This window comes from Manihot esculenta, chromosome 4, assembly GCF_001659605.2.
Source record: "Manihot esculenta cultivar AM560-2 chromosome 4, M.esculenta_v8, whole genome shotgun sequence".
NCBI classification, from domain to species: domain Eukaryota; kingdom Viridiplantae; phylum Streptophyta; class Magnoliopsida; order Malpighiales; family Euphorbiaceae; genus Manihot; species Manihot esculenta.
This window is the reverse complement of record NC_035164.2, coordinates 2,910,851-2,925,415: the sequence shown is the minus strand read 5'-3', so window position 1 is coordinate 2,925,415 and position 14,565 is coordinate 2,910,851. Positions and strand designations below refer to the sequence as shown.

The 14,565-nt window shown below is 30.6% G+C and overlaps 1 protein-coding gene across 1 annotated transcript; it reads left to right on the top strand.

The window, feature by feature from the left end:
• The first annotated feature begins 324 nt into the window (after positions 1 to 324).
• LOC110614098 (carbamoyl-phosphate synthase large chain, chloroplastic) lies at positions 325 to 6,030 on the top strand. The gene is made up of 3 exons (XM_021755575.2): positions 325 to 2,247; positions 3,120 to 3,812; positions 4,347 to 6,030. Exons 1-3 carry the CDS (start codon positions 916 to 918, stop codon positions 5,895 to 5,897), a joined length of 3,576 nt encoding a protein of 1,191 aa, XP_021611267.1. The 5' UTR covers positions 325 to 915; the 3' UTR covers positions 5,898 to 6,030.
• The last annotated feature ends 8,535 nt before the right edge of the window (positions 6,031 to 14,565 follow it).

Genomic DNA, 14,565 nt, shown 5'->3' with positions numbered 1-14,565 from the left:
TACAGTTTAATTAATAATTTATATAAAAATATTTTTTTATTAATAATTTTTATTTAAAAATTAATATTTTTAAAAAATATTTAATTTTTAATTTTTAAATGAAAATACATAAAATCCTAATTTTTAACTTCTGAATTTAATTAAAGTAATACCTAGTTTTAACTGGATAGTAATTTAAAAGTATAAGTTTTACTACTTTATCTAAAAAAGTATATATAGTTTTAATTAGATAATAAATTAAAAATATATTTACTTGTTTGATGATCTATTAGGCTATTGTTAGCTGAAAAAGCTTCTTCGCCGCCGTGATTTTCAGTTTGCAAAGCGACTGGTGCTCCGGAAACTCTTTCAGAGAAGGATAGCAGCGCTATCTGTTTTTTTACACTGGATTGAGAGTCTCCAGAGTTTTCTATTCACAAACTTCCTTTTCCTTTTAGGCCTTAGAAATTCTTTAATCAGATGTTTTATTCCGTCCATGAGCCTTGTCAAATTGCTATGAACTTGTAATTATCGTTTCTTTATGAATTAATGGATATCCAATATCTCAGAGAGAAAAAAGAAATATTTACTTTATGATTTCTATGCGATTTTTGGCTGGTTTGTTGAATAGTCAAAAGGCATATAATTTGCGGATAGATTTAGATTACAGAGTTCACTTTTCCTAAAAGAAGTATTCTGTGCGTGGTGCGACGAAATGACGTCGTATAGTGACTGGGACGCACTAATCAGTAATCACTAACCCCCGCATTGGATCCAAAAACCCTAATTTGAATCGCACCGTACTGCAATACGCAGTTCAGCTTCAGCCTCCAGGCTAACAGCTCCGGACAAAATCTTCATTAGTCAGCAACTGCAGACGCACAACATAGCCAATTGGAACCCCGACTTCTCCCTACCTCGCCGAATCGACCAAAAATGACCCACGCTTTAAACCACTGCGAAACCCTTTCTTCCTCGGCTATTTTCAACAACAAATCACTCTCCCGGAGCTTATTTTCTCTCTCGAAACGGCACAGTTTTGAATTGTTTTCCTCCAAGAATCGGAATTTTTCTTCTCTCAACGTCCAGACATGGCCGCCGCGGCTGACCCGCCTCTCGAAACGGTACCACCTAGTGAGTTCCGTCCGCTGCAGCGCGGAAATGACTACCAAGGCAGTAAAGGAACCGCCGAAAGTAGGCAAAAGAACCGACTTGAAGAAAATTATGATTCTTGGGGCGGGACCTATTGTGATTGGTCAGGCGTGCGAGTTTGATTACTCGGGGACTCAGGCTTGCAAAGCATTGAAAGATGAAGGATACGAGGTCGTTTTGATTAATTCCAACCCCGCTACTATCATGACGGACCCGGAGTTGGCGGACAGGACTTACATTACGCCGATGACGCCGGAATTAGTGGAGCAAGTCATCGAGAAGGAGCGCCCCGACGCTCTTTTGCCGACGATGGGTGGGCAGACGGCCTTGAATCTTGCGGTGGCTTTGGCGGAACGCGGTGCTCTAGAGAAGTACAATGTGGAGTTAATTGGGGCTAAGCTCGACGCTATCAAAAAAGCTGAGGATAGAGAGCTGTTCAAGCAAGCAATGAAGATTATTGGTCTCAAAACGCCGCCATCTGGGGTTGGGAACACTCTTGATGAGTGTATTGAGATTGCTAATGAAATTGGAGAGTTTCCGTTGATTATTAGGCCTGCGTTTACTTTGGGTGGCACTGGAGGTGGCATTGCTTATAATAAGGAGGAGTTTGAGTCTATTTGCAAGGCTGGATTGGCTGCCAGTTTAACTTCACAGGTGTTGGTGGAGAAGTCACTATTAGGATGGAAAGAGTATGAATTGGAAGTAATGCGTGATTTGGCTGATAATGTTGTAATCATTTGCTCGATTGAAAATATTGATCCAATGGGAGTGCATACTGGGGACTCGATAACTGTGGCTCCAGCCCAGACATTAACTGATAAGGAGTACCAGAGATTAAGAGACTATTCAATTAAGATTATAAGAGAGATTGGAGTGGAATGTGGAGGATCCAATGTGCAGTTTGCTGTTAATCCTGTGGACGGTGAGGTTATGGTGATCGAGATGAATCCTAGGGTGTCGAGGTCTTCGGCTTTGGCTTCCAAGGCTACAGGCTTCCCTATAGCAAAAATGGCAGCTAAGTTATCAATTGGTTATACACTGGATCAGATTCCAAATGATATTACAAAGAAGACCCCAGCTAGTTTCGAACCTTCTATAGACTATGTGGTGACCAAGGCAAGTATCTAGTATTTGAGTTGCTTCATTATTAGTTGAACCAATCTGTTTAATTTGCTTATGAGTTTCTATTCCCCTTAACATGGTTGAGAGTGATGACTGACGTTTTCTTTTTCTTAGCAGGAATGATAAGTAACTTGGTTAAGGAGATATTATTATTTTTGCTCTAATTCCCTCAACTTATTTTTGTTGCTTTTGTTTAATGAAGGTTAAATCAGTAGTCTTTTTTTTTATTCTCATCATTTTCTGATCTGTGCCAGCTACATTGCATGCAAGACTGTTAGTTATGTTTGTAGTAAAGTTGAGTGCAACCTTTTCTTTTAACAAACTGCCTTCCTCTGTAAAATAGAAAAGTGATGTGGGCTTATTGAAAAATGATAATTTTGTCCAAGGCATGGAAGAAATGTGAATCTCTACTTTCTTATTCCTGGGGAGTTTTCTACCTTTTTATTTGGGCACTAGTGACTTGATAGGTCTGATTTTGATAGTAACTGGTTCTGAAATTACTGATGGGCAATGATAAAGCGGAATACATATAAGCGCATAAATGTACACACTTTCCTAGAGGTCAATGACTTTGCTTACTTCTGTTAAGGAGCGACCATGTGTAAAACTTATGCCCACATGTTAGATATTAGAATTCCGGAGAGCCATCCAATTTTGTTGATGCACAGTAATGAGTTGTGATTAAATTGTAAAACAGGACACAGAAACTAGTTTCTTCTTGTAGCAGGTTTTGTTTATACTTCTTTGCTATGGTCCTCATTATCAATTCAATTTACCATTTAAATTTATTTCTTATTATCAATCACTTTGGTAAACTAATTCATTCTTCATGCCATAATGAATTGATTTTTCTCATTTACATACAGATCCCCCGGTTTGCATTTGAGAAATTCCCTGGTTCTCAGCCAGTTCTGACAACCCAGATGAAATCTGTTGGTGAAGCAATGTCAATAGGCCGAACATTTCAAGAGTCCCTACAGAAAGCAGTTCGGTCTCTGGAGTGTGGCTACTCAGGATGGGGTTGTGCACCAATTAAGGAACTTGGCTGGGACTGGGACCAGTTGAAGTACAACCTCCGAGTTCCAAACCCAGATCGCCTTCATGCTGTTTATGCTGCAATGAAGAAGGGGATGAAAGTTGATGATATTTATGAACTAACTTTTATTGACAAATGGTTCCTGACTCAGCTTAAAGAGTTGGTGGACGTGGAACAATATCTTATGACTCGGAGCTTGTCTGATTTGACCAAGGATGACTTCTATGAAGTTAAAAAACGTGGTTTCAGTGATAAGCAGATAGCTTTTGCTACTAAATCAACAGAGAAGGATGTTCGGTCAAAACGGATATCTTTTGGAGTTGCTCCAGCGTATAAGCGGGTAGACACCTGTGCTGCTGAGTTTGAGGCCAATACTCCTTATATGTACTCCTCCTATGATTTGGAGTGTGAATCATCTCCCACCAAAACGAAGAAGGTTTTAATTTTAGGTGGAGGACCCAATCGAATTGGACAGGGGATTGAGTTTGATTACTGTTGTTGCCACACCTCTTTTGCCCTCCAGGTTTGTGTTTGTAACTTTTCTAGTTTTCATCTCCAGTCTTCTGAATTGACTAAACTTCAATAAACAAGTTGAAATAGTTAATTTCACTGAACTTTTTCTTTATCACTTGTATTCTGGAAAGCACTACATTTTGGTCTTCACATGTTTATTTAGTTAGTATGATGTTAAATAGAACATTTAGATGTTACATAAACATGATAAGTCATGGAAGTTATTAATTGTAGATGCAAGCAATTATTTAATGGATTGTGGTGAGTTTGAATGGATCCAGGAGGGTTAATCTAAATGTGCTGCATTGACGGTTTGGTATTTGTATTACTCACATTACATCTGAATCCTGATCTGCCTAATAGTTGGCTGCTAGAAGAACAGAAAATGTGATAATGTTAGTCTTGAGAGGTTCACACAATTGTATAATTATATTACAATGGATCAAATGCATTAAAAGCAGATTGTTAGTGGTCTTTTTGCTTTCAGATGTTAGCCCTTGGTTATATCATTTTTCTTAATTGTAGTTCTTTTCCTATTATGCAGAGTGCAGGATTTGAAACAATTATGATGAATTCAAATCCTGAAACAGTATCCACTGATTATGATACAAGTGACCGCCTCTACTTTGAACCGTTGACAGTTGAAGATGTTTTGAATGTAATTGATCTGGAAAGGCCTGATGGTATCATTGTACAGTTTGGAGGTCAAACACCACTGAAGCTGGCTCTGCCCATCCAGCAGTACTTAGAAGAGCATAAGCCTATTTCTGCCAGTGGGGCTGGTCATGTGCGCATCTGGGGTACATCACCTGATTCCATTGATGCTGCCGAGGACAGGGAGAGATTTAATGCAATTCTAAAAGAGTTAAAGATTGAGCAGCCAAAAGGAGGTATCGCGAAGAGTGAAGCTGATGCACTCGCCATTGCAGCAGACATAGGTTACCCTGTTGTTGTTCGTCCTTCTTATGTTTTGGGTGGCCGGGCCATGGAGATTGTATATAGTGATGACAAGCTAGTGACATATCTTGAAAATGCTGTGGAGGTGGATCCAGACCGGCCTGTATTAATTGATAAATATTTATCTGATGCTGTCGAGATTGACATAGATGCACTTGCAGATTCATATGGTAATGTGATAATTGGTGGCATAATGGAGCATATTGAGCAGGCTGGTGTACATTCTGGTGACTCAGCTTGCATTCTTCCCACACAAACTGTTTCATCTTCTTGCTTGGCCACAATCAAGTCATGGACTAAAAAATTGGCAAAGAGTCTCAATGTTTGCGGGCTCATGAACTGCCAGTATGCTATCACAGCATCCGGGGAGGTTTTTCTGCTTGAGGCAAATCCTCGTGCTTCTCGAACTGTGCCATTTGTTTCCAAGGCAATTGGCCATCCATTGGCTAAATATGCTGCTCTTGTTATGTCCGGCATGTCACTTAATGAAGTAGGCTTCACAAAGGAGGTGATCCCATCACATGTGGCTGTGAAGGAAGTAGTTATTCCATTTGGGAGATTTCCAGGCTGTGATGTGTTGTTAGGGCCTGAAATGAGGAGCACTGGTGAGGGAATGGGTATTGATTTTGTGTTTTCTATGGCATTTGCAAAATCTCAACTTGCTACTGGACAGAACCTACCACTTTCTGGCACTGTGTTCATCAGCTTGAATGACTTGACAAAACCCCATCTTGAAAAGCTTGCGAAGGCCTTTTTAGAACTTGGGTTCAAGATTATTTCAACTTCGGGAACAGCTCATTTTCTCGAGTTGAAAGGTATCCCTGTGGATCGGGTGCTGAAGATGCATGAGGGGCGACCGCATGCTGGTGATATGCTTGCCAATGGGCAAATTCAGTTGATGGTGATCACAAGCTCAGGTGATTCACTCGATCAGATTGATGGCCGACAACTTAGGAGGATGGCTCTTGCCTATAGTGTTCCTATAATAACAACTGTTGCTGGTGCTTTGGCAACTGCAGAGGCAATAAAGACCTTGAAATCCAGCAGTATTAATATGTTAGCCCTTCAGGACTTCTTTAACGTTGAGGTACGTGAAGATAGTAATAGAAACTTGCAGTCAGCCTCATCTTCTCTATGATTTAGATAGCATTTCTGGCCAAGCTTGTGTTTGTTCTTCTTAGTGTATGTCTTTTCTTTGGATGAAATATCAACATTGTCGTTTGAGATGGATTTACTATTAATAATATATGCTTTATCAAAATATTATTTCATATATTTTCATTCTCGTGAGTTGATAGATAGTGAAACGCTAGAGCAATTAATTTGTGAAGTATTTTAGCTTTGAAAGTGCTGTATTTATGTGTGAAGTATATGTCAAAGTTGCTTTTACTGTAACTTGACTACCATCTCATGATCATGATGGTTTCTCATTACGAGAAAAGAAAAACTTAAAAATCTTTGATTGATGCCTATATGAGTAAAATAGGCTTTAAGGAATGATCAATCATTCAAGTTTCAGATTATTATTATTATTTGAATTCCATTTCATTTGCTGAAAACACTTTGAGGGGGCACTTGTTGGAGAATGAGATGTCTTATACAACTTAGTTCAACCTCAACCGACCTCAAAGGACTAAACCTAGTCCCTTACGAAGAGCTGAAATCCAAACCCAATCGAGAGATCATCCCCTTCCAAACAGAGAGTTGCCTCTGCCACCACTACTTAAGATTACAGTCTGAAAGATTCAAACTAACTACCAAAACCCCAAAAGAAGAAACTTACATGAGTATAGAAGAGTAATCGTCTAGACTGACAAGTCTCTCTCATCATCATTTGAACATTCTTCTTATAGCCAAGGAGAGGCCTTTAGCATCGGTGCCATTATTTGACTTCGGTGAGCTCTCCACAATTGCTAGAGAAAATCCAAAATCCTTCACCGTTGTGACCAGATTTGCAAAACAACCAGAAGATTACAACTACTTAAAACATGGCCGGGAGGGTAGAAGACCACAGGACGGGGGGAAAAGGGGGAAGCAGAACTTTTTCCTAGCCAGGGGCAAGGGAAGCGAACTCTTTAACTTTATCGAGCGGAAGACAGTAAGAACAAAAAGATTCAAGAGAAAGTTTATCTCTATCGAATCCGGGAGAAGTTATCTCAAATGGTGAGCTGGGGTGGCAAGATGTCTTCTCTTTTAATGGTCTTGAGTTATAATTTTTGGTATGCACTACGTTCAAAATTTGGATACTTTGTTTACTTGGTAGATCTGTACGGTGAGAATTCAAATTACTAGATAGTGGTAGGTAAGAGAAAAAGAAATAGTGAGAGATTATAGTTTTCTTTTTTAAATTGATTATTATTATTTACACTGAGGCATACTTTTAATTGTTGTGATGGAATAAAGTGGTGTGTGGAAAAGGGTAGACATTCTAAATTCGATTGAAAAAATATACTTAAAAAGTGGACTTTCTTCTCTCCTTTTACTATCTTTCTTATATCTTAGCTGAACCTAATCCAACTTGCAATCTAGACTTTCTAGAGATGTTGAATGTTGAGGTGTAAGATTGAAATGAAACTGTATTTGATGTTGCAGTATGAATGTAAATATGTAACTATGAAGATCTTGAAGATGCAGAGACTAAATTAAAGTAGAAATGAAATTTGATTTTGGAGGGCTAAAGTAAAGAAATTTAAATATAAAATTTTGAATTGAAATATGATTGAGCTAATTGGATTTTTGTTGAAATGATTGTTGTCTGCCACAAAATAACTCTAAATTTTCATGTGATTTGGATTGGACTTATTAATTTATATTAGTTGAGTGATTTTAGAGATGTAAACAAATAAAACAGTTTGTGAACTATTCGAGACTCGACTTGATAAAAGCTCAATCAGATTCTGTTCGTTTTCTAAACGAGCCGAATTCGAGCTCACTTTTTAGGCTCGTTTAACAAACGAGCTGAACTTGAGCTTAGCAGTTTTCAACTCGTTTAAACTTGCGAGCTCGGCTCGTTTTTAAGTTTATTAATAGGCTCACGAGTTTAAATGATAAGCACTCACAAATTTAACCTGACGGTAAGTACATTTGAATAAATTTGTACATGATTAAAAAAATACAATTTTATCAGTAAATTTTTTACATTCATATTTAAAATCTGTAAAATTTAATTTAATACAGAACAAGCTTATGCGTACTAAGTAATTAATTTTTTTGTTTACACTATACACTAATTCATTGTCTTTTTCATTTATCTGGTATTAATAACATTGTAGACAGAGCCTTTCATGACTTAATTTTAATATTTGAACATTTGGGTACAATAATTAAAATTAAATTATGGCAAAGAAAAATAAATTATTTAAAAAAAATTAAACAATTATTTTTATTCATTTTAAATATAAAATTAAATTAAATTAATTTCAACAAATTCCTTCCTTCCAAACAATGTCTAATTACAATATTAAGTTGAATTATTAAGTTGAGGAGTTAGATAATTTTAAATTTTTTATTACGAAAAATTATTTAATATTTCTAAAATATCACATAACATAAATACCGACTTTTTTTTTTCTATATTGATTTGACTTTACTTAGTAGTGAATTTGAAATGTGATCCAAACTCTGCCTAACATATCAGACTTTAATTTTCTTATTCTTCGTTTTTCGACTGCCTAATTATCGATTGCCGTCACAGAAAGTTCTAGCACGTGGGGGATTTTAACACCTCCTTCAACGTCACCCTATTTAATTGCCGATTTAGGTTACCATAAATAGAAATTCTTAATTATTCATTATTATTTTTATTTAAATTTTAATAATTTATTTATTTAAAAATATGTTTTTGTAAATTTAATAATTAAAATCAAAATAATTAAATAAAAAATTCACACGTTAGTTATTATTTTATTTAAAAAAATTTAAATTTTTAACTTTATCGAAACAAATAACTATTTATAATTCACTTTAAATTTTAAAATGAATAATTATTTTATTATTTAAATAATTTTAAATTAATAAATTATTCATATATCATTTAAAATAATTTTAGATATTTATTCTTTAAAATTAATGTATATTTAAATTTTTTATTTATGAGTTTCATTAATTTTATTTAATAATTATGTAGGATAATTATTAAAATTAATAATTTTGATAATATTTGAATTAAATTTTTTTGAGATAAGATTATTAAAATAATAAATTTAAATATTAAAATAATTGTCATGATATCGTATTATTATATTTAAATTATTAATTTTTTAGTTTAATTAATTTTAATATTTAAATCTATTTTAATAATTATTATCTTAAATTTTTAACCTTGATATATTTTGTGCATTTAAAATTTTAATATTTTTTAACATATCAACCATTAAATTTATAGATTTTGATTCATATATATATGAATTAAAAAATTAAAATTTTTAGATACGATTACTAAATAATAAATTTAAATATTATTTAAAAATATTAATAATAATTATTATGATATTAAAATATTAAATAATAAATTCAAATTTAAAAGATAAAAATTATAAGATATATGAAATAATTATCACAAATTAATGATTTTAAGAAAATAAGATAGTAAAGTAATTACCTTAATTTTAAATATTAGTAATTTTATTATTATCTAAATATTTAAAAAAATTTTAAAAAATGTTTAAAAAAATAATTTTATCATCTTTTTTTTTTTAAATTATATTCTTAATCACACAATATATATTGAAACATGAGAAATTTAGTGGCATGCTAATCTCGTATATTTTAAAATTTTTAATAAATATATTAAAAAATTTCAACTAATTTTTTTAATAAAAAGATATTTAATAGTTTAAATTAAAAATAACATTATTAATTTTTATTTAAATTTTCTTTATACCGATTAAAATGTTTTTTTCATAGATAAATTAAAAATAATATAAATATTAATGTAGTTATAATTAATAATTTCTGTAAGTTTTATATAATATATTTTATAATATATGATATTTAATAATTATAAAATTAATTGATTTAATATTCATAGCCATTTTTTATTATAATTTTTATTTAGAGTAAAAAATATTGATAATATTATACAAGTGAATTTAGTTTTTAATGTTATTAATTTTAAATTTAATAGAATTAAATTACTTTTTATACTAAAAATAATTTAATAAATGGTAACATTTAAAAATTTTATATATTATGTAATCTACATTTATCTAATTAGTTATAAATATATAATTAAAATTTAAGTAGATAATAATTTTATCATTTAAATTAATTAAAGTCAAAAAAATTTAAAATTTATATATATAAATTTATAAGTGGATGTTAATTTTATAAATTATTATTTTTAATTATTAAATAATAATATTTTAATTAAATAAAAATACTGAATATTATTTTAAAAATAATAGCATAACAGAATCCAATAATTTTTGGGACATAACTTAGAATTTAACCAATAGCTGTAATCGATTAGTTGTTTAAAATTTTTCTAACGGTCTCAGTGGGATACTGCTTCTAACAAAGACCTTCTGCCTCAAAACCGTGTGGGCCTTTAAAGAAATTCCAAGCTACCTCTCTTATGTTTCTTTTTTCCTGTTTTTTTTCCGTCGACTCCAGACATGAAATCTGAGAGCTGGAAAAAGTTTGTGAATTAATAAAGCTACTAGAAATTCTTGACAAATCTTGCAGTCATTTAGGACAAAACGACTTGTCATTCCCTTTTAATTTTCTACAAATTTCACTTCTTCTTCCATTAGGGTTTAATTCCGTCGGATTTTATATAAAATATTACTATGAAAAATGTTTAAAATAGCAGCAAAATTTCAGTTCTTCTTCCATTAGGGTTTAATTCTGTAAGCATTATGATTTTTATAAATTCTATGTTCTAATTTTAATTCAGATATTCGGTAAATTAATTTTAAATAATATAGGAATATAAATATATATCTATCTTTATTTATTTTAATTTTATAATAATAAAATTAATATTATTATAATTTATTACCGTCGAATTTTTCAGGAGACTAGATTTGATTTTGGAGAAAGTTATAGATCCAAAATTCATCAAACCAGACGCAGGCAGATCGGTCTAATATCGCATGGTCAATTCTATAATTAGAGGCGGACCAGATCGACTACGTGCGCAGTCCTATACATAAAAAATCATCTAACTCGATGATGTGACATAAGATAAAAAAAGTGAGTTCAGTCACTTCGCAATCTTGTCAGAATATATGTCGGAGAATTAAATGGTCGTCTGACATGATGAGAAACTCTAACGCATCCACACGTATAGATCTGAACGATAAAGATAGATGGTACCGTAGAGAGAAACAGTTTGACGTCACTAACAAATAAAAGGAAAATGAATAAAAGAGAATGAACATTTTCTTCCCTAACTAAACTTATATACATACTCTAAATTTTAATTTTTAGATCTTAAAATATCAATAATTATTATTAATTTTAATATTTATTGCGGTATGTAAAAATTTACCTATTATTGGTATTGCAGTCTATTACATTTATTTGGTTTGCAACTTAGGTTAATGCATTAAATTAAACATGTATGAAATGTCCAGAAATTAAAGGGTCAAGTACGAAGAATGTTGTTATTAATTTCTGGTCGTAGTCTTTCTTAAATGTAGGACTGCTGCCCTTATCTTGAAGACCATACCCTTATTGGCAATTCAGAAAAATGCCTACCCTAATAGTTGATAGATCTCATCATTTATTATGGGCTGAAAAATTCTAATTTCATTTGAACATAACAAATTATAAGTAAATGTTCAAAGTACCAATGCCGTATAGCTAAGTGCAAAGATAAGTAAATCTTATGACCATTCAACACTTCATTATCCATATGTCATCTCTTCTCTTCAAAGACAAGTTTAATTTCCTTTCTACACGTGTCTGTTTTTTCTGTATACCCTTAATTTGTAGGACCCTTTAAATCATAATTCCAATGTAACATCACAAAGATTTTATTTTTTTAAATTTATTAAACTTATGAGTGAAATTTATTAATTAATTTTTACCATTAAATATTTATCAATAGTTTATTATTATTAAATTATCTATCATTTATTTATAAAATATTATTTTTTTTAATAATATGAAGTTCAAACACAAATGACTATTTGCACACCCACGTATATAAAGGAACAGTAATTTTAGGTATATTATTTTATATTGAATGAAAATGTACTAAAATTTAAATAATTATTGATAATAGTGGGTTTTTTTTCATCAGGAGACTAGATTTGACCTTAAAAGAATGTTACGAATCCAAAGTCTATCAAGTCACATACAGACAAGTTGATCTAATATCGCGTGGCTAATTCTGTAATAAAAGGCGGACCAGACCGACTACATGTGCGAATCTATCCATGAAAAGTCTAGTCCGATGATGTGATATAAAATAAGAAAGTGAGTCCAATTATTTCGCAGTCTTACCAGCATGCGCGTCGAAAGAAATTAAATAGTCGTTTGATATAGAGAGAGACTCTAACGCATTCGTATGTACGAATTTGAACGATAAAAATAAACGGCACTATAGCAGAAAAATGATTAGACGTTACTAACAGATAAAAGAAAGAGGGATAAAAGGAAAAAAACGTATTCTTTCCTATATAAATTTATATTATCATTATAAATTTTATTTTTTAAATATTAAAATATTTATTATAAAAAAAAATACTCTAAAATTAAGAAAATTCAACCCTAAAAGAAAAGTAAAAAAAGTTGAGTTTATCATAGTAATTTAACTGTCGAGGTAGTTAACAAAGCGAATCATATCGTCTATTTAACAAGTTTCAACTCACATTGGAATACAGTGTAGCATGAATTAGTTAGTTAGATTTCTGTGATGGAAATTGATTAACGTGTATTTAAGGATTAGGGTTAGGGAGGTCATTATCACTAATGGCTACCTAAGATTTATTAACTGAGTTTTTTTCTTCCTTGTGTGCAAAACGAGCTGACTAATGATTAGTTCCCCTACCAACCATTGCCCACCTTTGTCTCCATTTACTATATATAAAATTAGGAAAAATTTATTATTTATTTCAATTAATATATAAAAATTTATTAAAATATTAAGAATAATTATTAAAAAAAAATAAAATATGAAAAATATTTTAATATATTTTTTAAAATTAAAAAATTAATTAATAACTTTTTTTCAGTAATAATTTTTCTTTAAACAATTGATAGTTATCAAACAAATGGGCAGGTCATTGGATGGTGGTTAGGGGAGTAGAAAGATAGCATTGTCTTGTCTCAGAGGTGGCAGCAGCAGTGGCTGCCCACAATAACTATCCCTGGAAACCTGTACATGATTGATCTTGATCTTTGCTCCCTTCACATTTCTAATTTGGAACTCATCATTGCATCGAAAAAACTTTTTCAAATATTTAATAAAATTAAAGGTTGTTTGATTTGGTTTATAAATATTAGTTATATTCATAAATTAATATCACTATAAATTATTTATATATATATATATATTTTTTAATATAATTTTGATTTAATTTTAATTTAATTTCAATAAAATTTTTAAAAAAATATTAAAATTAAAATTAAATATTTAAATAAATTTAATTTGATACGATTTTTTAAACTATCAAATTTTTTTTATTTCATTCTAATTTAATATAATTTTTTAATTTAGTTCGAAAGTCTCAAAAATCATACACAGCTAAAGAGATGTCTTAGTGGTCTTCACTGGCAAGTAGCCGCCTTCACTGGATAATTACGGTAGTGATAAAAGGATTAGTCAAATTGAGGTATAAGTTTAGTGATTATATATATTAAAGTGAAAAGTTATTTTCTCAGTTTATTTTTTTCTTATAAACTTATTTTAAAAATTATATATATAAATAAATAAATAAATCAATTTAATTTTTAAAGTTTATAAATTAATTTAATTATACAGAGATAAAAATTATCTTATGAGATATTTATTTTAAATAATAAGACTATTTCTCATGACAATTTTAAAAAAATAATTTTTATATTTTTTAATATTTAATAATTAAAAAATTTATTATCCAAAAATATTTATAATAATTTTAAAAATTTATAAGATGGTATTTTATTCTCTTAATGAATATGATCGAAATAAATTTTAATTAGTTGAATCAATAAATTTTAAATATTGAATAAAATATATAAAAATTATTTTTATTAATATTATAATTATAGATATACTGGCAAGCATATCTTTACTACATAGTTTTTTTTTTTTTTTTTGTTGAAATTTTGATATGACTTGAGCCCAAGAAAATTGGAGAGATAGATAGAGACGGACACTAGGATTAGTACTTTTCTTGTTAGAAATTAGGTATTTAACCACGGAAAGTTAGGCACTTCGTTAGAAATTTGTAGAGTAAATACAAAAATTATCTTGAGATAATCAAGTATTCCATTGAAAATTAAAAAAAAAAAAAAATTATCTTCTTTGGCAACTCCAAGATTTCGTGGAGATAATCATAAATCACAATAGCTTTATAATTAAGAAATTCCTTTTTTTTTTGAAATTACTATCACTTTTTAATAATTATTTCACAAATCATAATTATTTCAAATTCATTTAAATTACTAAATTTTTCAAAAATTCATAATAATTTTTTTAATAAAAAAAATTATTAAAAAAATAAAATAAAATAAAGAGAGAGCAAAACGCGCGCCAACGACACCAATAGAAAGTTTTTAATTGGATGACGTCAGATTCTATGGGAGATGACGCAACACCAAGCTTAGATCCTCCTCTATTTATACTTCCACTTCACACCCAAGAAAATCCCACC